The following is a 24,591-nucleotide window of genomic DNA, read 5'->3' as shown; positions in this document are numbered from 1 at the left end:
TTTTTATAAGAGTAGATTAAATACATCATTGTCTATTAACTTTATTCTAAAACATATATCAATATCAATATATCAATCATAAGGGTTTGGTTTGAGGTTGAGTTCCAAAATGCATGAAGGTCCTAGGCTGGAATGAATAAAAATCCATGAAAGTTTAAATGTTCATGGATGATTAATTAGCTCGAATGGTAGTAGGACTAGGATATCAAAGTTAATAAAAAAAAAAAAAGAATATATAATATTAACATTTTCTTAATAATTAATTGTACATAGGAGTTGAGTTTGTTCTCAACCGGAGGGAGGGAGGAAGGAAGGAGGAATGATGCAGCTGGTAATGATTACGGTGCCTAGTCTAACAGTCTAGTATTATTATAAAGCATGATAGGTTTGATTATAGTCAGAGTTTCTTTCATCATCTCCTTCTCCTTCTCCTTCTCCTTTCTCTCTTGTCTCTATCTCCGGCGAAACCCATCTGCGCTCTTTTTCTAAATTCTAATTCCTTTCACTCCCTCCTGCTTCTAACCAATCAATGTCAGCTTCACTCATCACTTTTGGAGACCAAAATCACTGACCTTTTTTCATTCCAAAATGAAAGCTCCTCCAAACGCATATCAACCCAATTATGGACAAGGTACGCACGCACTCCTCTTTTTCATTTTTCTGCAACACCTTCTTGTCTTTCTCTTTATTTTTTGCCATCTCTGGTAATTGGGCATATCATATCATGATTAGGCTAACAAGGAAAAAAAAAGATCCTTAATCAGCTCCCCATAAACAATGTCTGACTCGTCTACCTTTTATAACTTACACTCATTCCTATACTATACTCCTGAGTTCTCTTCCGAATTTGTTGAAAGAAGAAAAGAAAAATGAAAAAGATTTTTTCTTTTGGGTTCAATTCGACAAGAACGCATATGACTTGATATAGAATCGTTCTGGAGGCATATTCCAGCTGATGGCCTTTGTGAATCTACTCAATTTTATCTTCAGGCATAGTCGAGATCTATTTCCAAAACCATATCCTGCTAACTTCATGTATGTGGTACCAATTTGTCCTGGTGTGTCTGTCTCTCTCAAATTTGCCCTTTCTCATGGAAATCAGCCTGCATGTTATTTTGTCACCTAACCCAGTAGTCTTAATATCATACTTGAACCTTCATTTTGTTGCTTTGATATATTCTTGAATTTTGAGCTCATCCTGATTCAACTCAAAGAAAAAAGAAGATTACCAATTAGTTGAAGTTGATTATTCATGACTTAAATTGTATCATATGTTGTTCTCAGGTGTGAGGAAGGTAATGAATTCGGAGTTATGGCATGCCTGTGCTGGGCCAATGGTCTCCTTGCCTCCTGTTGGAAGTCTGGTGGTGTACTTCCCACAAGGTCACAGTGAGCAAGTAAGCTTTCTTTTCCATGCTATGTGCATCAGAATATATATATATATATATATATATATATATATACACACACACACACACACATTCAGATCAGGTTGGTTCAAGAGAAAACCGCAAAAAAATGAAACAATGAGTGAACATTTTGGTAACTGTCATCTGGACCCGTGCATACAAGTAATTGAACTTGTTTCATTTTTTTTAGGATTTTCTTCCGAACCTCCCCCCCCCCCTCTCTCTCTCTCTCTATATATATATATATATATATACATAAAAAGTCTGTTTACTGATTTTCTTGGTTGAAAAACTATGTATAGGTTGCGGCATCTATGCAGAAGGATACAGAAAACATACCTAACTATCCTAATCTTCCTTCCAAGCTCATTTGCATGCTTCATAACGTCACATTACATGTATGTGTTCCCACACATTCAATTCCCCTTACTTGACATGTGTGGACTAATGGACACTTATGCCTGACAATTTGCATTGTTTGGACTAGGCTGATGCTGAAACTGATGAAGTCTATGCACAGATGACCCTTCAACCTGTAAATAAAGTATGTCAGCTGGTTATTTATTGAATAATAGCTAGCCATCAAATTTTGGTTTTCTTTTTTATTGGTTTTTACATCAAGTTACTTAAAAGAGTGTATGCAACATGATTGTACTGCAGTATGACCAGGAAGCATTACTTATCTCGGATATGGGTCTAAAACAAAACAAGCAACCCTCTGAGTTCTTTTGCAAAACTCTAACAGCTAGTGACACAAGCACCCATGGTGGATTCTCTGTACCTCGCCGAGCTGCTGAAAAGATTTTCCCACCACTTGTAAGTTGAATATCATAAATCGTGTTTTCGTGATTGTATCTATATTCCATTGCTTACTAGAAAGATGTTTTGGTAGGATTTCTCAATGCAACCTCCAGCTCAGGAGTTGGTAGCTAGAGATTTGCATGATCAATCTTGGACATTCAGACATATTTATCGAGGTTTGTGGATTTCAAAATTTACCCCTTTTTCTATCTATCAATATATGAATCACCAAAATACAGGTAACTTACATGAGGCTTTTGTAATTTGGACTGGTTTATGGAACAAGCTCATGTCATTAACTATAAACCCATGAATCTGAATCCACAGAGACTAGCAATCATGTACCAAATGATGTTGGCATCTAGGAAACTTTTAAGATTTCTCATCTTCAATTTCAGGCCAACCCAAGAGGCATCTACTGACAACAGGATGGAGCATTTTTGTCAGCTCTAAAAGGCTTTTTGCTGGCGATGCTGTTCTTTTCGTAAGGTATGAAAAAGATGATTAAAAAGAGTATTATCTTTATTATTCGTTTTTCTTGCCGTTACCTAACTGATAAGGCTGATTATAGAGATGAGAAATCACAGCTTATGTTGGGAATTAGAAGGGCTAACAGACAGCAGCCTGCACTCTCCTCATCAGTTATATCCAGTGACAGCATGCACATTGGAATCCTTGCTGCTGCTGCTCATGCTGCTGCAAATAATAGCCCCTTCACCATTTTTTACAATCCTAGGTAATATGGAAAACTTGCTATTTCCTTATATATACATCACTGGATAAGTTTATTAACAAAAAGCTTAATGATGTCAAACTATCAATGGATAACTTTGAAAATGTCAAAATATTAAATTCACTTGAATTGGACAGGGCCAGTCCTGCTGAGTTTGTGATACCCCTAGCCAAGTATAATAAAGCAATGTATACTCAAGTTTCATTGGGTATGCGGTTCAGAATGATGTTTGAGACTGAGGAGTCGGGAGTTCGTAGATATATGGGAACCATAACTGGTATCAGTGATATGGATGGAGTCCGGTGGAAGAATTCACAATGGCGTAGTCTTCAGGTGTAGCTGCTCACATGGAACCTTCTCTTATATAATATATATATAACACATTAGAACAAATTTGATGTTCCTGAACTGTCTTTCCTTTCTAAGGTGGCATAAAGAGTCTCTTTAATTACCTTTATCCAAATTAAAAAGAGTCCTTTTATTAATTACTATTTATATGCAATTGTTCCTTAAATAATGCATGCCACGTTAAACAATTTCTTTTATTGATCTTCCGAGGGGATTTTGTACACAATGACAGGTTGGATGGGATGAATCAGCAGCTGGTGAGCGTCCTACTCGTGTTTCAGTATGGGAAGTCGAGCCTGTTGTGACTCCATTTTACATGTGTCCACCTCCATTTTTCCGTCAAAAGTTCCCTCAACAACCAGGAATGCCAGGTAATCTCTCTGTGCTATGACCTAGAAGTTTAACCAAGCTGTAATGAATAGAGAATTTGCATCTTATTCGTTGTAATTTGTTTGTGGTCATGCAGACGGTGATACAGAGATAGAGAATGCTTACAGAAGAGGGATGCCTTGGCTTGAAGAATTGGGTATGAAGGATGCCTCCAGTTCAGTCTTCCCTGGCTTGAGTTTGGTCCAGTGGATGAGCATGCAGCAGAACCATCGGTTCCCATCAATGCAACCAGGGGTTTTCCCTTCCATTGTTTCGTCAAATTCTATAAATGGTAGCCTCAGCTTTGACGACCCCTCCAAGCTATTAAGCTTTCAATCCCCTAACCTTTCTGTTCCAAGTCCACAGTCAAACAAAGCAAACCAAAAGAACCAACTTGCAAGTCCCCTGCAACAAATATCTCCTCCTCCATGGCCCCAACACCAGCAGCTGTTGCATTCCGCTCAACAACACCAACTGCAGCAGCAGCAATCTCAAGATCATCAGCATCAACAGCAACTGTATCATCAACAACAGACTTCTATGTACAGTAAGCTACAGCAACAACAACAACAGATGCAACACCATCAGTTGCAACAGCAACAACAACAGCAAAATCATCAGCTGCAGCAGAAACAACAACAGCAAAACCATCAGCTGCAACAACAACAACAGAAACAACAGATATCGGGAAACACACAAGCTCTACAAATCAGTGGCTCAGCCACTAGAACTTTATCTCAGCCTTTATCCATATCCTTGGAGTCACAGTTTCAGCATCAAATGGAACAACAGCAAGGGCAGTTGCGACAACATAACTTGTTGCTGGGGCAAGCAGCACCACAACAAAGCCTCTCAGAGCAGCAGCAAACACTGCAAGTGCTGCAAAAATTGCAACAGCAACAGCAACATCTGTTCTCACCATCAAGTCATGTAGAGCCTCAGTTACCCCTACAACAGCAGGTATTGCCACAATTTCAGCAAGCCAAACAGCAGTCATTATCACAGCAACAACTTAGCAGTAACAGTTTGTCGACATCCACACTTCTGCAGTCACCTCAGTTTCCTTCAAACCAACTACAGAGTCAATACAAACCACTGGTGCCAATAAGAGTTCATCCTGGTATTACTGATGGGGATGCTCCGTCTTGTTCCACTTCTCCTTCAACAAATAACTGCCATATAACTCCATCAAACTTGTTGATCAAGAACCAACAAGGACCATCTGTTGTTGGGGATGATTCCATGGTTGATCCTTGTTCTAAGTTTGTTCATGATCTTCAAAGTCAAAGTAAATCTGATGCAAGAATCAAACATGAGTTGAAAGTACCAGAACAACCTAAATACAAAGGCATTGCTACTGAACGATCGGAACCTACTACATCTGTAACATCATACTGCTTGGATGCTGGTGGCCTTCAACAGAATTTCTCGATCCCAAACTTGTGTCTGGAGGGTGATGTTGTTCAGTCGCAAACAAGGAGCGACGTCTCTTTTGGGGCTAATATGGATAGCCTGCCACCTGATGCTTTGTTGTCAAGGGGTTTTGATTCACAAAACTTGATGTCTAACTACTGTGGCCCCCCTAGAGATATCGAGGCCGAGTTGTCAGCTGCTGAGATAAGTCCACAGTCATTTGGGATGCCTGATATATCTTTCAAGCCAGGTTGTTCAAATGACATTGCTGGTAACGATGGTGGTGTTTTAGGAAGTGGGTTGTGGGGTAATCAGACACAGCGCATGAGAACATACACAAAGGTGTCAGTCTATAATTATCCATTTCTTAATTGTTATATATACATGTTGTAGTGTTATTATATATTTAGTTGTAACTGTCTTAATTAGGTCCAGAAGCGTGGGTCAGTAGGAAGAACCATTGATGTGACTCGTTACAAGGGGTATGAAGAGCTGAGACATGATCTGGCTCTCATGTTTGGTATTGAAGGTCAACTAGAAGATGCACAAAGAACAGAGTGGAAACTTGTTTATGTTGATCATGAGAATGATATACTGCTGGTTGGTGATGATCCATGGGAGTAAGTAGATTTCATTCATTGAACTTAATTAGCATGTTAAAAACCTGGGTGATTGATGTAAAAAAAGGAATTAATTTCAGGGAATTTGTGAGCTGTGTGCAAAGCATAAAGATACTGTCATATTGTGAAGTACAACAGATGAGTTTGGATGGTGATTTAGGTAACGTGCCGGTGCCGAATCAAGCCTCGAGTGGGACTGAGAGTGGGAATCCATGGAGAGGGCAATATGATCATGAGAATTCAGCTGCATCCTTTAACAGATAATTATGAGGGTGAATTAAGAGCTTAATATCTCTATTTTTGATGAGCTCTCTGGGTGGGTAGCTAGGTAGGGTGAAGGTGTAAAGAGAAGCAAGAAAGATGTATTAATCTTGTTAAATGTATGATCATGAGCATATATAGAGGTGATATATATATATATATATATATATATATATATATATATATAGGTAATTGTAAATGTTGTAATAAATCATATATATATATATAAGATGAAAACTTATTAAGGTATGGTAGGAGGTTACCATATGCATATATCGATCTGCTTCCCTTCCCTTAGCTTGGTTAATTTGGAAACTGGGGTTATGTTGAAGATTACAGGTAGCATTCATATCAGTATGTGTGTGTGTGTGTATATATATACATCTATATATATATATATAGACGATGATGATGATGGGCGGTCATGGGAGTAGAGATAGAGTAGGTTGGTGAAAGAAAGAAATTAGGAATGAATTCAAAGGAGGTGTAGAAATCGCGTAATACCAGTGTTTAATAGAAATATATACAAGGCATGGGGTTAAAGAGCTACCATTTGGTCTGGTTGACTTTCTATCCATTATTATTATATATATTTCTAAATCTATACATGTGATTGTGAATTAACTTGAGTCAATGTTTGTGGACCAACCATTCTTATTGTTTTTTCTTTTCTTTTTCTTTTTCTAGTGCCAACAAAACTAATTCCATATATATATATATATACTACAATTTTAAACGACATTAATTATTAATTGTAGTACGTTCACAACTTTAAATTAATTAATTTTTAATGACATGCATTAAAATTAGTTTCTTTTACAATTAGTATTTCATTTTAACATTTTATCAAACATTTGTAATTAATTCCGTCTATATATATGTATAGCAAGTCAACCCTATAATTTAATAACATTAGAAATTAAAATAAATAAATAAATAATGTATAATTAAAGAAATGAGAAATGGATAAATAAAAATGGAATTGTCATTGAAAGAGGGTGGACCACAAATGACAAGAAGAATGAAAATGAACCAAAAGAAAACAAAAACGTGGTGTTTATTATATAGTCATGATGTCACCGCGTAGCAAGCACACACAGCAGACTGACACCTGGCCTCTTTCTAGATTGTCATAATCAACGCGCCCCGTTGACCTCTCTATTCAGCCGCCAATTTCCCATTCAAACTATATATATCAAACTTACCCCATCACATATTTTCATCAACGTTCTCTCCAACAACAGAACCCACACTGTAATAACTACAACCACAACCACTACTACTAGTAGCGAGCTACTTCATCAATTATGGTCAAATCTCCACCTCCGACCACCCTCGAAAGAGTTGATGAAGCCAAATACAGAGGTGTCCGAAAGAGGAAATGGGGAAAATGGGTGTCGGAGATCAGACTACCCAACAGCCGCGAAAGGATCTGGTTAGGTTCCTATGATTCACCGGAAAAGGCAGCTCGTGCTTTTGATGCAGCTCTCTTCTGTCTACGTGGCAACACTGCCAACTTCAACTTCCCTCATCAACCTCCCAACATTCCTGGAGCCACCGATCTTCATCCTTCCCAGATACAAGCTGTTGCTGCTACTTACGCAAATGAATCTTCCAACTCCCCATCTCCAGACGTCGTCATTAATAATCATAATTACCACCTGCAAACACCTGCTGCTGCTTCTACCTCCAATAATGTTAATGTGGACGAACAAGATTCCTTTCTCATGGATCACGTTCATACCAATGACGCTGTACCAGATTTCGGGATCTTTCCAGGATTTGATGATTATTTCATGCCCATGCACCCACCACTACTAACTGCTCATGATTATTACGGATCAGAGGAGCAGGTTTTTGATTCGCAAGATTCATCCTTCCAGCTCTGGAACTTTTAGTTAATTATATTAACACACACATATATACACACACACACACACACACACACACATATATATATATATATATAGCTATAGGCCTACGTGAGATCATGATCTATACATATACAATACATGTATATATACGTGCATGCACCAATTATTTATAAGGAAAGGGAAAGGGAAGAGGATAGGAAATTTTTTAATGATCTGCTGCTGAAGTTGTACAATACATGGAGATGGAGCAGGCAAGCAGTTTTTGCCCATTCTCGTTTTTAGCTTCCAGCTTCATGTTTTTTGTTTCCTTCCATTCTTTCTCTTCGAATATTCCAGGAGGTGTAATATTGTATCATCGTTTTTCCTTGCTATATATGAAGTTGCTACGTATTTAATTCGTTGTTGGTGTATTTAATTAAATGTTGATGTATTTAATTTAACAAGGCATGCAACACTCATCATATTAAGAGTCGACGCTAGCTTTTATAAACCATGATAATTATCAAAGGATTACCGATAGATTGTACTCAAGAAAAGGAAATTAAACCACCGATAATCTATTTACAGACCACGTACATTGCGATGCGATGATATGACTATTATTTTGTTTTTGCTTTCTAAAATGGTTAAGTTTGTTTGGATAGTTGAAAAGGCAAATCCTCACCTTTACTAGCTACTTCACAACACAATTCACATACTTGATTCTGGTTTTTTGTTTTTTGAACCTTTGTGGTGTTTAAAAATCTCATCATATATAACTTTTGTTATTAATTAGTTCCATCAATGTAGTGTTTAATTTGGATTCCTATGCAAGAAATCACGTAAATGCATGCTTTGTAACCCAAAAGAAACACCACTTTTATTGATTACAGAACTCTCATTATGTATTACAGATTAATTAAACATACACGATACAACAACAAAAAGCTCACACATGTACATATATATATATATATATATTGATCATCATCTTCAAATTACATTTTGAAATATATTAATTTCCAAAACTATAGATAGATAGACAGATAGATAAACAATATGATTAAATAAAGAGGCGATCGACCAATCTTAAACGTTGGAGAAGACGAATAGCCCATTTAGGCGGCAACTCTACTAGACTGTTTGCGTAAAGCCCAAAACAAGAAATTGGTAGCCATGTCAATGGAATTATCCAATAGAACAAAGAGTTGGTTTGGCCAAACATAAGTGCCAAAGTTGCACCAAAAGCTGCAATCATGAATGTTGCAGACATGAACAAGGTGGCAAAAGCACTTAACAACCTTAGATGTAAATGCAAAGCAAAATCTTTTTCTCCAAAAGGTGAAGTGAAGATGGACAAGAACAATAACAAGGAGGTGGCAGATGTCAACATGGATAAGGCATTCGATACTGCAAACAAGGTGAATATAGTTCTTCCTGCAAATTGTGGGTTTCCCGTTTTATCATCATTTCCACCGGGCACTGTAATTGCTGCTGCAAACGTTATTGTGGTCAATAGTGTTGCTGTAACTAGCCCTGAGTTTGCAGTATCCTTCAACCATTTTTCTCCTTTCATCTCCAACTCTTTATGCTCTCTTGTAAATACCATTTCAGGCGTTTCTCCAACTTTATTTTTTTCCTTGATGCATTGAGGCAACCAACGCTTTGCTATCTGCATGCATGTCATTAATTATTACATACATACATATATATCTTATATAGCTAGCTATCTAGGAATTCATTAATATAACTATTTGGTGCATGCATACCTTAAACCATTGTAACTCAAATCTTATTTGTAAAGCTGCACCTGATATATGATTGAGTTTATCGGCAGGTGCCAACCTTGCAGCAAAATGAAGTAAATTATTGCCAAAAGGGTCGTCTCCTTCAACATTAATCTGAGATATATTCGTATGTTTAGCCCATTGATCACCATGAGTGATGACAGCCATAACTTTGAGTGAACGATTTTTCAAAGCAGCCTGAGCAATGTTGTGACCATCTTCATCGACGCTCCTAATTGTATTTGGAAAACAAGATACAATATGTTGTACAACATCCCATGCATCTCGTTTAACAGCTTCAAAGATGGGTTTGGAGTAATTATGATCGCAGTTTGAAGAATCTTTAATCAAACCACAAACCATCACTAACAGTTTTCTAGCAGCCTCTCGACTTTCCCCTCTCCTTTTGAAGTAGTAGAATACTGCAACACTAAATTATAACTGATTGGTATATTTACATAATATTTATTTAATTGTTAATTTGTTAATTAAATGAAGATTGTAACTGCTAGTTAATGCATATCACCTTTTGACTTCATGCAGATCCAAATAAACATTTGTAAAGGCCAGATGAAAGCTATACGAAGATATAAAAAGGAGAAAATTAAGTCTGTTAATTATAAGTTATAAAACTAATTACTACACTCAACCAATTAACATGTCGTACGACATACCCACTCCGAGGACGACGATCGCTAACATCATAAAATTGAGATCCAAAATGCTGCTGACCTCGTAACCCAAAGCAGCTCTGGTAACGAATCTCAGTATTGGAGTCTTCCACACTTGAAAAACCAATTAAAAATGTGTGAATTAATTAATTATACTCACAATTATGAGAGATCGAATTACATGCATGCATCAAGTATGTATTTAATTAGATATGCACAAGGTATATAAGTATATATGGACAAACATTCATAGTTGATCAATTCGATGAGACCGAAATCACATGGGAAGTGATGAGCTATGGCCATCAACACATCATCGTCTCCCTTCAACACATTGTATCTCTTTGTCAATTTACATGCTAACTCTGCATATTAATTTAAATATATATTTGACGATTAGTTCCATGCATGATATATTTTTGTTAATTAATTGTCAAAATGATTGATCACTCACCGAAATCTCTGCAGGAAATAGCATTAACCAAAGGCCTTTCATCACTGATCATATGAACAGAACCAGTACCTTGTTCTGGGTGTGCATGCATGGTCAACAAATACAGATATGTGTCGGTATTCTTAGGACCCCAAGGAAGTATGTCAAGTGGTGTGCAACCTTCGTTGTCCTTGGCAAACAACAAGCCTTGGCTTCTGTCCACCAAGATTCTAGCAGCATCAGTATTGCCAAGTGAAGCAGCAAGATGAAGCAGTGTGCTTCCATCTGAATTTCGAACATCCATCAGCCTAGTACTACTTTCTGGTTCCAGATCCAGCATTCTATCTAGAAACCTATTCTTGACAGTATGGCAGGCTACTGCCAGGTGGAGTGCAGTGTTGCCGTTGATGCTGATTCTGTCTGCGAGTTTAACTTGTTTTGTTTTTAAAAGAGACTCAATCTCTTTCAATCTTTTATGTTCAACAGCAAGATACAATTGCTGGTGAATGTTTGCTAATTTCTCATCTTTTATCTCAGTCTCTTGATTTCTTCTTTCTTCATCACCTGTACGATCACCTGAATCAATTAATTATATAATTTTGAACATCATGCATTATATATCATGTATATAAATTAATTAATTAATTAATTAATTAATAGGTGTTATATATGGATTGTACCTGCTGCATGTGGTTGAGGGTCATACGTTGCTGCTAGTTTCTCCCACACATGTTTTGCAGTGAAATCTGGTGAGGGAAAATCTGGAACACAGAGGGCAAGTACTTGTTCAGAAAGGGAACCAAGAATCCAACCTTTGACAAGGGCATCGGATCTTCTCCATAATTTCTTATCATCAGCAGCTGGGAAGTTATCAGCATTATTGATGAAACCAAGCATTCCATGGCTCTCGAAGAGACATAGCATCTGTGTTTTCCAGACACCATACTTGTCTCTACCACTCAGCTTCACGGTAACAAAGTTGGGGGCAAAAACATGTGATACTGATGGGTAGTCTTGTAGGATATTAACGGATGTAGAGAGCGACATGGTAGGATCCAAGTTAGTTAGTTCATTGGTTATTGAAATATTTGGTATGGTTTGCATGCAATTGCATGGTGGTCATGTGCATGTATATATATGTATTAGCTAATAGCTAGCATGTGATACACAACACCATGCAAGGCAGGGGTTGCTTCAAAAGGCAACATTCCATTCACGATTGCCTTGCTTTCCACCACTTAAATAATATTCTTTATAGCTTTTTTGTTGGATAAAGATATTCTTAATTGAGCTGAAGCCTTAATTAGTTGTATATACATTACAATTGATATGATAACGAATATTTCAATTGGATTTCTCTTAATTAATTAATTATCCATCGCCATTCATTTAAATCAAAACGACGACGAGGCCTGTATGCATGCATGCATGTGTTCCATTTCCATCCATGCATTTTACTTTTTCTCCTTTTCTTATTCCTTGCTTCCTTATATTATAATTCATATACATACATATACATATATATAGCTTCGATCAACATATATTATCTTTACAAGCTTGTTACTTAAAATCATCAACTCAATTCCGTTTAATTAATTATCATTCTTTTTCTTTCTTTACAACATGCATGCATGCTATGTTCTTTTCTTTTCTTTTTTTTACGTAATATATATGGATTGTGGTGGTGAGATTAATTTGTAACAGTGACGACCTTGCCCCAACTACTATTACTACTATACTCTTCACTAATTAAGTAATATATATATATATATATATATATATATATATAGCATTCATATATAATTAAATTAACCAAAAGAATTGAACTTATATTATAAAACAACTCCAAAAACACTACTATATATGGATATGGATATGCGATTTTACACTAACAACATTCCAAATTAAGAGTGGTGTCATATCGATATCGATGGACAAACGAATCACTTCGTATAACAAGACAAGCATCTAAAATGTGGTGCACGTGGGATGGAATCACCACCCTCCCTCTTCTCAGGAAATGTATCTTTTTGAAACTTGTTGAACATTCAAAAACTTGATTCCATGCATGTGGCATACCAACCCTACCCTTTAGTTTCATGTTTACAAACTATTTCAAACACAACGTGGAATATAAAAGCTAATTAACGAAAGAAATACAACTGAAGATATATATATAAGCCCACACATGCATATATATATATATATATATTAATTAATGATTTTGAAGTGAATCTGCATTTAATTATAAGCCCACACATGCATATATATATATATATATATTAATTAATGATTTTGAAGTGAATCTGCATTTAATTATAAGCCCACACATGCATATATATATGCATAAGCATTTATTCTACACTTTCTTCTCCGGTTTTTATTTTACTTACACGTAAACAACGATAATTGAAATTCAAAAGAAAAGAATTTATGTTTGTTTTATTTATAATTAACGACGAGATGAAGATATATATATATATATATATATATATATATATATATATATATATATATAATTTAAGGGGGTATGAGAGCTTGAAGAAGAAGGGCTCAACATTTCCAATTTTGATGTTTTGGGTCCAACTCCAACCCATGACTTCTCGAGCTATGTCATCATGAAGAAGAAGGGCTCAACATTTCGAGATATTTTTGGTGGATTATTGTCGATTTCGAAGGACTTTTTCGATATTTTTGATTGATTTTAAGAGACTTTTTTAATTGATTTGAAGGTATTCTTTCTTGGTTAGTGGGGCAGAGGCAGAAAATTACTAGGGATAGAATGTTATTTTTAACCTATGTAAAAGGGAGGAAAAGAAATTTATTTTTAACCTATGTAAAAGGGGGGAAAAGAAATGAATGGAGGTAAACCACACACACTAAATACTAATTAATAATACACCGAGTAGCGGCTAGCTAATATATGGTTGGTAAACCAAACTTATACATAGCAACTGTTACACATTTGTGTGTATATCACTCATCATTCAGTAAATAATGTATATATTTTGTTTACAAAACTACAAACCCCCACATCCCATTTCCTTAATTAATTTATGCATAAGATTTCTTCAGATTTGTGCAAAAAGAAGTTCATTCCATGTGTCTGGAATGCCTGGTAAGCACCAATGCAAACAATCTTGCATCCCTTGCGTCCCTCTGATACTGTATCTTGATATATGACCTTCTTCTCTTACCTCAGAAAGTCCTGTTATATCCAACAGCTTCACATCTGTTCCCTTCACTGCCCCTGATGCAATTGAATCACTAGACTCGTCTTGTTCAACTTCCACTGATCCAGGGGTGGTGCTATCACATGTACCTCCACTATTCCAATCTCCATTGAAGAAATGCCTGGGTGAAATTGACCTGTAAAATGCCTTCAAACCCCCCTGCTTCTTTAATTCACCATTCACCCAATTTACAATGCTGTATATTGTAAAGTTTTTAGCACCTCCTATTTCTGCAATCCTCCTATTCGTGTTACGCTTCCCACCCACATACATCACCCATCGGTTCCCATTAATCTTCCCTCTGTTCCAGTGATGCCCTGTATTCAGAACAAGCACATGGAATCTGCTCAAGAAACGTTTCAGAAAAGCCGGTGGTCGATCCAGGTGCATTGCATAATAGGTGGTATGGTTGGTGGGGTCTAGTGGCTCCAAGTCACACAGGCTGGCTGACCAATAATAGAGAATTGTAGTGTTAGTCTTCTGGAAACGGTAAGCCCAACCATCCGGCCGAACTGATCCACGAGCTTTCACCAAACCATATTTCTTACCAACATCTTCAACATCATGCCTCTCCTCCCCACCTGTCAGCATGCACATTAGAGATTGGAACTGCTGCCGCCCCAACGAATCCCCCACAAAAGCCACTGTTTTGTCCTGCATTCTGTAATACATCTCAAACATAATCAGCAAAAATGGTGATTTGTATCAAGAAATATTTCAAGAATTTCATTACCATACCTTTTAAGGAATTTAACCCCTGTAAAATCATCCATTTCACAATCTTTTGGCTGCCATTTTAGCTTCTCATAGGCAAAATCTGTTCGCTGTGTCAAACGGCATGCCCACATCCCTGACAACCACTGTTTACAACCAAAACCCGAATACAGAGGCCGATTCTCATCAGTGACCCATCTCCCTTTACCAAAGTTGCAGGCTGGAATACAAGGAAAAAAAACAGACAAAAAGTGAGAAGTAATGAAGGATAACAAACTATACTGTTATCTAATGAATAGATGTAATTAGCTCTATGCTCAGTTTATAAGGCCCTTTTAGTCACCTTCTAGGTTCTGTACTAGTAAGGATAGGAAGGTTGGTTCTACCGTGCAGGCATAGGTTCCTAACTGTATCCACTTCCTTCGTACATTAGCTGCACTAGACTGTTGAACTATAGAGTTTGAGCTGGGAGTTCGGCTAAGGGAAGTGGGGAAGGGAATGAGGAAGAATAAGATGTAGAGATCAAGACATGTCCTGCCAATATCAGGGAAAGAATAGCTCCCGGTATTTTTCTGCTACTGATTTCTGTTTATACACCTATTTTCCAGTAGAAAGGTTCATGTTTCATAAGGGAAGATGGATTATAAAAAGATTAGAAAAAGTAACCAAAAAGGCACTTTTTTGCACTAGCACAAACAAAAAAACAACAGACAGATTGGTTTAAACCATCATTTCAGCTTTATTTAGGATTAAAAGTTCCAGACTTTTAAGACAATGATTAGCCTACTGAAATCACCTTCTGTGTTCATGATCCATAATGCTAGAAAACATGCCTAATCAGCAATGTTGGTTCCTGTTTAGCAGAAAGTTACAGACTGCTTAAAATATGAAGGGAATCCCATGCAAATCATCAATTAACAGAACTGTATGATACACTGGTAGCTAAACATAAAAATGCTACAAAAATGAATGCCAAACTATTAACAAAAATAAGGGTGCTCATGACCGTTGATTGCTTTAATCACAAAGATGCCATCCAGTCATTAAGTGATTTCAGGTATGTTGTATTACATGGAACTTCACCTCACAAAAGAAGGGACAAGATTCTTGTGCTAATCTTCAAGTTTTGAATTATGAAATATAAAAGAAGGTAGCACCTTGCTTTTCCACATTTGACACCGGCACACCAACGCCTTTTCTTTCCACAGCAGAATCTTGTGTCTTAGGAGCCATTGGTTCAACTAACTGCTGTTGTGGTGGCTTTGAGTCGCTGTATCTTTCAGAAACAGAATTTTCAACAAAATTTGTTGTATTTTCTGCATCAATGTGATAGTAACAAGTGTGAAACATAAAACAGGCTGGATCAAATGTAAAATGTTCAAGAAGCACAAACAAAAGTGAAAACCAGCAAGATCAATAAGCTTTGTTTTGTTGCCATGGTTGTTTGTAGAACATACATTGCAGCTGTTTGTTTTATTACTATATATTAACTCATGGTGCGATTCTTAGCGGAAGAAAGATGTCTTACTTTATATAGTCATGCTGTCATTGTTAGAACAGGATAATCAGGGCTTGGCACTAAAGAACACCAAAGTAGGATATAGCCAATTTCTAGATACAAAATTTTATGCCAATTGTCAAGAACCAAGTATTAGCAAATAATCATCCGGAAGGAATTAATTTTGGCTTTCCTTGCAGATGGTTGTGAAGTAAAGTGGTAAACATATCAGCAATTCAGTTCATTTTGGAAGATCTCTGGCGTGGTTATACGATACCTTCTTTTCTGTTTTTTCCTTAAACAAGTGCATATACATCTAATGGTGATTCATTTCTTGGACAAAATTTCGACCTCCCTCGAGACTTCCCAAAACATTTCGCAAGCCAGGATCCTCACGTACACAACCTCTCTACTCCTTGGGGTAGAGCAAAGGAATGTGCTCATCTTACATCCCAGACCTCACTTCCGTGTGAGATATATTGGATATTGATTTAGTATTTTGTTGCCACAGTTGTACGAATAACCCTCCTTGCTTAAGCTTAAATTATGAAATATAAAAGAAAGTACAACGTACCTTGCTTTTCCACATTTGTCATCGGCACGCCATCAGCTTCTCTTCCCGAAGCTGAATCTAGTTTCTTAGGAGTCATTGGTTCTACTAACTGCTGTTTTGGTGGTTTTGAGTCATTGTGTCTTTCAGATACTTCACCCGAAACAGGTTTTCCAACCCTGCTCGTAGTATTTTCTGCACCAACATGATGGGAACAAATGTGAAACATATGACATGCAGGTTAAAATGTATAATGTTTAAGAAGCACTAATAAAAGTGAGATCAGCTAATTGTTTGCTTTTAAGTTTTGTTTTGTTATCACAGTTGTAATGAATGATCACCCTCTACGATTGCTCAAGTCATATAGGTTTGGTTGATACTTCTCCTTTCCCCACCAATATGGTCAATACTTGAGATTGTCTAAGCAATTCCGCAACCACCTAACACATTTTTCTTCTATTATGTCTTAAAAGCTTGGTTGATCTCGTCCAAGCTCAAAATTTCTTCCATCACTACCTCTTATGATAAATATTTAAAAGATAAAAAACCAAAATAAAGCAAAAGATTCAATCAGAAAATTAAAAATATATCTTAATTTCTTTGATTGTCATTGTTGTTTATCCAAAACATCTGTTCACCGGGTAAGAGAGAAATGACTAACATGCAAGAAAATTTCTACCATGGTGCTTTTCCTGAGCAGTCATTGAATATTTATCCCCTCGAATATCCGAAGAGGGTGTATTTATGGAACTTAATGGCGATACTGAATCCACAACTCCATTCCCTCGAATGTCCAAAGGGGGTTTGTTTCTGGAGCTTGGTGGAGATACTAAATTCACAACTCCATCAGCTTCTGTTAAATCGTCTACTTGCTTTACTTTTACTTCTCCAGCTGCCATCACAATAAAGTTCAACAATTAGCTAAACAAGGTGTCAGAGCACATTGTAATGCATACAAAGTATTTTCGATACACTGCTTCACCGCAGGAATATCTTTTAAGATGTTAGACATTGCAAATAAACTCTGAAGTCTTAGACAGTCAAATACACATCATGAAAATAAACTCATCTAGACTATCATGGTGAATATTCCAAATGAAAGAAGTCCCAAAATATAAACATGATATTGCCATACATGAACTTTAATATGTATTGTGCTATTTGTCCTAGTTACCGACTCTTTTTCCTTTTTCTGTTTCCTTTTTTATGTGGATTGCGATGCTTTGTGAAAGAAACTTCCTCTATGATATTCCTACTACCAACCAAGATGCAGACAGAGGGAACATCAGCCTTTGTTCATAGAACTTGCATCAAGAAGGCGTAAGAAGTTGGGGGTTATACCAAATATACCCCCAAGGTAGCAGAAAATTAAGACATCAAAGACCAGAATATAAGAAAGAAAATGATCACCCCATCTAAGTTGAGTTATAGCTTCAACAAGCACTACCTAGTTTTGGGCATAGATTTTGTGGAGTTCCACCCTCTTAACCTAATACCCCGATTACTAAATGTTGTTGATAAAGAGGTAGATGTGCCTTATCCCATGAAGCAACAAAATTCAAGCAAATACTTGTGCTATCAACTATCCTGGAAACATCTACCATAGTTCATAATCTAAACAAGCCAAAAACACACTCTTTTAGAAGCCTTTTAATGGTTTTCCAACTATTTTTGCACTTTATGGCATATGTTTTCTCTCTTGAATTTTTTGTGGCTAATACCATCTGATTAAAACAAACATAACAAGCTGAACGAGGTGAGATGCATATGAAGAGAAACCTGGAAAAAGCTGCAACACTTGACCGTGAGATGGAAGTAAGGTTGTGAGAAGGGGGGTTTTCTCCCAATACCAAACAACAATGGTCGTAAGAACAACACCGATGAAGAAGAGAGACAGCTGCTTCGTTCTCCGTTCATAGAAGTAGCCTCCCCCTCCTCCTTTCATCGTTGTAACACACTTTGTACAACTGTTAAACCAACAACAGAAGTTCTAGTTCTTTGCCAATGTCATTGGGCTCAGATTGATGTCTGCAACACATTAAGCACGATTAAAAGATTTGGAGAAGTTGACATCTTCAAAAACAAGTAACCATGTATGGATCTACAATTATGTACGCCAGCCATACAAAAAAGAAGAAAAATACAAACAACCTATCCACAATTCTACTCCTGCAAACATATGTCCTTCCATCAGATGAAATCATACAATTGGAGTCGATGAGACATGTGGGGATCAGATTCAGAGGTATAAAGTAGAAAACAGGAGGCCCGCAATTGAAATGCTAGTTAATTTAAGTTGGATCGTAATAAGAATCTATGGATCTAAAGCTAAAGCAATACAAGGGGTGATGAAACAAAGTCTTACAGCAGCATTCCTGTGACAAAATGAAATCTTTGTTTCGGAAGAAAAGTAAGAAAAGACATGAGTCATGAAATGATGTATACGTAGAGAAGAGTGAAAAGGCAGGCATACAGTTGGTATGGTTAGTCTTTTAAATGCAAATCAAGGAATTACGTACCGGAAATGGAGTTGAGTCTGTAAAGAATGGAAGAAGGAAGAAAATGAAAGCAATCTGGGGGTTTTGATGAAGATGAAGATATATATATATATATATAGAGAGAGAGAGAGAGAGAGAGAGAGAGAGAGAGAGAGAGAAATCCCTCGGTTCTTTTGGCTCTCGTCTCCTCGACTCAACCACCACCACCAGCAGGCACCAGACCAGTTGTTTCTTTTGGGCATAAAATAATTCTGATTGGGTTGGGCCTATTTTGGAAATACCCAATCCCTAAATGGACTTCTTCTTCATGTTTTTTATTTTATGGAAAATAAATTAATTTCTTGTCTACTCCTTCTTATAAAAATCCATTTTTATCTCCTTTTTAGCATTTTATTGTTTTTCATTTATTTTGTTTTTAATAAACCTATAATCACAAAATAAGTGATTCAAAAAATATGTATATAAATTAATTTTGTATCAGTTTTTGTGTCTTGTAGTCTTTTCTATTATGTTTTAATAGATTTAATTATTACATAAATATATATATATATATATATATATATATGGCTCAATTGTAATTTTCACTTTGATGCAGAATTATTAACGATTGTTTGTTGATTACCGAATGGTTTGATACAAAATTATTAAAACGTTCTTATGATACAGTATAAAATGAAGTATAATAATTGTTTGGTATTTTTAAACATACATATACATATATAAGAATAATTAAAAAGAAAAAAAGGATTTTATATTTGAGAAAATTAAGTTGCAAGTTAAACATAAGTAAAAGCAATAGGGCTCCTGACTTCCTTTTTACCTTTCTTCCAACTTATCCATCCAAATGAATTCCCATGTCTTGTATTCTTATTTTTTGACACAAATGTAGCCGTATACCTCAACCTTTGTCCCACCTTGTTAAAAACAAGCCTTCTTGGTTTCACACTAACTTCCACACCTTGTGGTACATCCACCGCCACCTTGTAAACCGATTTCGCCGCCCCAACGTTTGTCAACTTACGCGTATACCTCACCACTCTCGAATTCGATGATTTCCCAAAAACAATAGAGAAAGAAGGGTAGTTCAGTTGACCAGGGTCCCTATATCTCTTGGTACAACTCGTTACATTGGCAACAGCTGCTACTTGCTTCATGGTGTATCCCAAGGAACATACCAAGCCAATATACTCTTTGGTCGATATATCATACACAAGCCCCGGAGACATGGCCTTGTGTGGCTCCACATGACCTGCTCCATGGGCCCATGGGGTAGACAATCCACCTCCCGCCGCATCATGTAGCGTTGAGTTCAAGTTGTCAACTGTGTAGGCCGTGGTCATGAGGGCCGACTTGATGGCGCTTGGACTCCATTCTGGATGTGCTGCTTTTAGCAGTGCTGCTACCCCGCTGATATGTGGGCAAGACATGGATGTACCTGCAAAAGAGTCATTGGTATCCGGTCAAGGGTTTAAATCTTCCCAAACTTCAAGAGCACGTATTTATAGTGGTTTATGTACCCGATACTATGTTGAACCGAGTTTTTCGGGTATCCATTTCCAAGTTGGTGGGTCCAATAGCGTCTGGCCATCCAGCCAAGATGTTGAGTCCAGGCCCAATTACATCTGGCTTCAATATTTCGGGCGTCATCTTATTCGGCCCCCTGGAACTAAACGCCGCCACCACCGGCGATGGCTTCACCCCCAACACCGTCCCACCAAACCTCAGCACCACTCTCGGTTTTGCCTCTCTTTTCAAGTACTCCCTAATCTCATCCCCACCCTTCTTCCCCACCGCCACCGCCGGTAACAAATGGCTGTCTCCCACCAATTCTTCCCCACTCTCCGCCGTATTTGCCAGTATCATACCAATCCCGCCGGCTTGCTTCACCACCATACCCTTCTCCGTTCGTGGGTTCACTCCCCTATCACACAAAACAACCTTACCACGTACCAGATCCGGTTGAAGTGAATCCGTTAAACACAAATTACGCGTATTATTATTATTCCACTCACCACTCTGATAAACCAGCTCCACCGGCCCATCACCCATACCGTTCCCGCTATACAACGATACGCCGGTGACCCGTTTTCCATTTCCCAGATCGACATAAGCAGGGAAATCACGGTCTAGAGTCCCTGCACCGACGGTCATTATCCATGGAGCCGCGTTCGCAACTGACGCCTTCGCCGGCCCCGAGTTTCCTGCTGAACACGACACGAACACACCCATTTGCATCGCCTTAAACGCGCCGATCGCAATCGAGTCTTCGTAATAAGGCTTGGAACCACCGCCAATAGACATAGATAACACATCAACGCCATCGGAGATAGCTTTATCCATAGCAGCAAGGATGTCTGAACCGAGACAGCCCAATTTCCAACAGACTTTATAAGTAGCAACCCTCGCATGGACAGCGATTCCACGTGCCGTGCCGCTAGCATACCCAAACAGACTAGCATTGCCAACTTGAGATCCGGCGGCCGTAGTCGATGTATGTGTGCCGTGACCGTCGTGGTCACGTGGTGAGAATTTTTCAGTCGTATCCTCTCGTAGTTTTGTTGCCATACTAAACCCTTTGTAAAACGTCCGAGCACCTATCAGTTTCTTATTGCATAATGTTCCCTTGAAATCTTCGCCTTCTTCGCACTCACCGCGCCACCTAGTCGGCACGGCGGGCATCCCGGAGTCGTCGAAGCTCTTCAATTCCGGCCAAACTCCGGTATCAAGGACACCGATGATGACGTCACTGATAGGACGGTTGAGTTGTTGTTGAGACGTCTGAGCAGACAAGAAAGGCAACTGGTTATCAATCCCTAAAAAGTGAGGAGTACGAGTGGTGTGAAGGTGGTAAAGAGTATCAGGGTAAACTCCAAGGATGGAATCTGATCCCCGTAGGGTTTGAGCCTGTTGAGGATCTAAGTAGGCAGCGTAGCCGTTGTAGGCGGTGGTGTAAGAGTAGAGAAGGGCGTGAGGGGGGGCGGAGGTGAGTGATTGCAGGTGGTGGGAGTACCAGTGGTGATGGGAGAGGAATGAGGTGGGTTTTTGATGATGGTTGATTTGGACAATGTAGGTTTGCTTGGAGGTGGTGATAGAGGAGGATGGGTGAAGGATGCATGCCAACAAACATAGCCATAGCAAAGACACCATGGTTATTATGTAACGGAGATTGGAGAAGGAGGGGTGTCGTATGGTATATATATATATAAAGAAAAGCCTAATTGTCCTTTTTTCTACCAAAATTTGTTTCTTTTTTGCACCTGACCCACATGACTTTGACTTCAAATATACTATCGTATCGATTACACCCTCCCTCCCTCTATCCACTTTATTTTATTTTATTTGTATTTTAATTTTAATTTTATGCATTTTTTATTTGTTTGAGTATTTAGGATGAATTATCATCTAATATGAAGAAAAAAAAAAATAACAAATTATTTTATTTTAACAAAGTTTCTTTTAAATGAAGAAAATATTATTATCACGAAAAAATAAATAGTTTTTATTATGAATAAAAACCTTAAGGTTAAATATTTGTAATAAATAAATAATATTTTATTATACATATAAAAAATTTAAATTACAACATCTAAAATATAGAATTTGTTGAAAACATAAAACAATCTTTAATTTTACAAATACAATAAATTACGAGTGAGGGGTATGAAGTGAAGTGAAGTGAAGTGAAGTGAAGTGAGGGTTGTGTTGATAAGAAAAGGGTTTAGATTTAGCTCAAATGGAGATTTGTTGATAAACATTGACATTAATTGGTTTGAAAATGAAAAGTTGCATTTTCATTTTAAATTACATAAACAGGTAGCCTTATATTATTTTAACAATTAATTAGTTCAAAACTTAAATTTTAGTGTTATTAATAAAACTTTAGTATTTGAAGTTAACATGGTTCTGAAAAAGGTAATCTACACCCTTCATAATCTATTCTATTTTGTTTTAATAACAATTATTTTAATTACGTATGAAATAATTAAGATTTGAATTCTTTTAAAATAACCGAATGAGTGATTTCATATGTAAGAGCAGCATTTCCAACAAATTCCTTAAATGAAGAATCAAAAGTTTTAAAAAGAATTTACATTTATCTTCAACAGATTTTCTTCATTTTTAAGACTTCAACATTGATAATAACATTAAAATATTTATTCTCAAAGTTTTTTTTTTTTTTTTATTAATGCTCTCATTTGATTGAGATGATCTTTATATTTGGAGAAAGAACTTTTCTCTTTCTTATTTTCTCAGATAATTAAAAAATAAAAAATAAAAACTTTCCCAATTTTAATTAAAGAAGATAACCTTGAAAATGTCAAAAAAGTTTTCATCTGAATTTGTAAGGGAATTAGTCACATGTTATGTCTTGCCTCCCAACAAGCTTTTGTCTCTATTGTCCCATTTTCCGTTTTTATTTATTTATTTATTTCATAAGTGATTTTAAAAAATATATAATAAAAAATTAATGACGTCACAAAAAATAGGTTTTTTTTTTTTTTTTGAAAGGGTATCCGAGCCAAAGCTCGACTAATCCCAGGCACATCCAGGGCTAAAGCATGCCCCTTTGGTAAATGTCGCACAGGATGTGCGTAGAGGGATTCGAACCCGGGTTCAGCGCTATGAACTGCCCAGGCACTAACCACTCCACCACAACACTGATTGACCAAAAAAAATATTAAAAAAAAATAGGTTATTGTTAGTCATTTCCTAAGGTTTTTTGTTTAATGAATGGCTAATATTAATAATATGACAAAGAAATAATACACGAATGTTCTTAACTACAAATCTCTAGTTTTTGCCATTCCCACCCACGAACTCATGTGTAACAACATAATTAAACACATATCTAAGTAGAAACTTTTTAACTCGTTTATGTTTTTATAATTAATTAAATATTATGTTTAATATTTTATAAGGACATTTTTGACGTTGGTTTTATATTGGACAGCCGTGGTGGTGTCAATTTTTGGTTTATATTTACACTGTTGTTGTGTATAATTTGTGCATGGGAAAATTTTGCATCTATTTGTCGGATAACAAATATTGATGTTTAATTTGGTTGTTAAAATTGACTAATAGTTGTAAACATTTGTTATGGGGAGAACAGGACGACGAAGATGCAAATGAGGGAGCAGGTTCTTGTGTGTGTGGGAAGAGAGGGTTCACTGGAGGCAGGGGAGGGAGACTTGCTTAATATAGCCTTTCTGACAATTATTAGTGCCAAATATGATCAAAATCCACAAGAAGCATTTTGTAAATTTTAAATTATATGGACTAAACCCACAATATCTGCCAATCATAAGGATGAAATCTGTAGTTAACTCATGGATTTACTTTGAACTTCATGATTTTATATTGTTGAATTTATATTGTGCACAAATCGGATAAGTCGCAATA

General features: G+C 36.9%; 5 protein-coding genes across 6 annotated transcripts; 2 read left to right on the top strand and 3 right to left on the bottom strand.

Moving 5' to 3' along the window:
* The first annotated feature begins 1,271 nt into the window (after nt 1-1,271).
* On the top strand, nt 1,272-6,092 carry LOC112500058 (auxin response factor 19-like). Its single transcript, XM_025103315.1, has 12 exons — nt 1,272-1,397; nt 1,712-1,807; nt 1,897-1,953; nt 2,070-2,225; nt 2,302-2,386; nt 2,609-2,699; nt 2,782-2,946; nt 3,081-3,276; nt 3,524-3,662; nt 3,758-5,415; nt 5,503-5,693; nt 5,774-6,092. The coding sequence occupies exons 1-12, from the start codon at nt 1,272-1,274 to the stop codon at nt 5,955-5,957; spliced, it is 3,144 nt and encodes a 1,047-aa protein (XP_024959083.1). The 3' UTR covers nt 5,958-6,092.
* A 1,139-nt stretch (nt 6,093-7,231) lies between these two features.
* On the top strand, nt 7,232-7,893 carry LOC112501042 (ethylene-responsive transcription factor ERF017-like). Its single transcript, XM_025104679.1, has one exon. The coding sequence runs from the start codon at nt 7,262-7,264 to the stop codon at nt 7,850-7,852; it is 591 nt and encodes a 196-aa protein (XP_024960447.1). The 5' UTR covers nt 7,232-7,261; the 3' UTR covers nt 7,853-7,893.
* A 977-nt stretch (nt 7,894-8,870) lies between these two features.
* On the bottom strand, nt 8,871-11,745 carry LOC112500057. The gene is made up of 4 exons (XM_025103314.1): nt 11,379-11,745; nt 10,720-11,274; nt 9,577-10,016; nt 8,871-9,479 (listed from the first exon to the last, which is right to left on the bottom strand). The coding sequence occupies exons 1-4, from the start codon at nt 11,743-11,745 to the stop codon at nt 8,871-8,873; spliced, it is 1,971 nt and encodes a 656-aa protein (XP_024959082.1).
* Nucleotides 11,746-13,611: 1,866 nt separating this feature from the next.
* LOC112500629 (protein trichome birefringence-like 14) lies at nt 13,612-19,299 on the bottom strand. Of its 2 annotated transcripts, XM_025104153.1 has the most exons (7): nt 19,213-19,299; nt 18,473-18,721; nt 17,373-17,585; nt 16,718-16,888; nt 15,803-15,961; nt 14,670-14,865; nt 13,612-14,592 (listed from the first exon to the last, which is right to left on the bottom strand). In XM_025104153.1, exons 2-7 carry the CDS (start codon nt 18,636-18,638, stop codon nt 13,770-13,772), a joined length of 1,728 nt encoding a protein of 575 aa, XP_024959921.1. In that variant the 5' UTR covers nt 18,639-18,721; nt 19,213-19,299; the 3' UTR covers nt 13,612-13,769. The 2 variants fall into 2 exon arrangements, with proteins under 2 accessions (XP_024959921.1, XP_024959920.1); XM_025104152.1 differs by lacking the exon at nt 19,213-19,299 and having other exon boundaries at nt 18,473-19,138.
* A 668-nt stretch (nt 19,300-19,967) lies between these two features.
* Nucleotides 19,968-22,338, bottom strand: LOC112501246 (subtilisin-like protease SBT1.8). The gene is made up of 2 exons (XM_025104955.1): nt 20,709-22,338; nt 19,968-20,626 (listed from the first exon to the last, which is right to left on the bottom strand). The coding sequence occupies exons 1-2, from the start codon at nt 22,336-22,338 to the stop codon at nt 19,968-19,970; spliced, it is 2,289 nt and encodes a 762-aa protein (XP_024960723.1).
* Between the last annotated feature and the right edge of the window lie 2,253 nt (nt 22,339-24,591).

The sequence above is a fragment of the Cynara cardunculus genome (genome assembly GCF_001531365.2).
Source record: "Cynara cardunculus var. scolymus isolate 2C chromosome LG 17, CcrdV1, whole genome shotgun sequence".
Taxonomy (NCBI): domain Eukaryota; kingdom Viridiplantae; phylum Streptophyta; class Magnoliopsida; order Asterales; family Asteraceae; genus Cynara; species Cynara cardunculus.
Note: the sequence above shows the minus strand (reverse complement) of the source record. Positions and strands in the feature narration are given on the sequence as shown.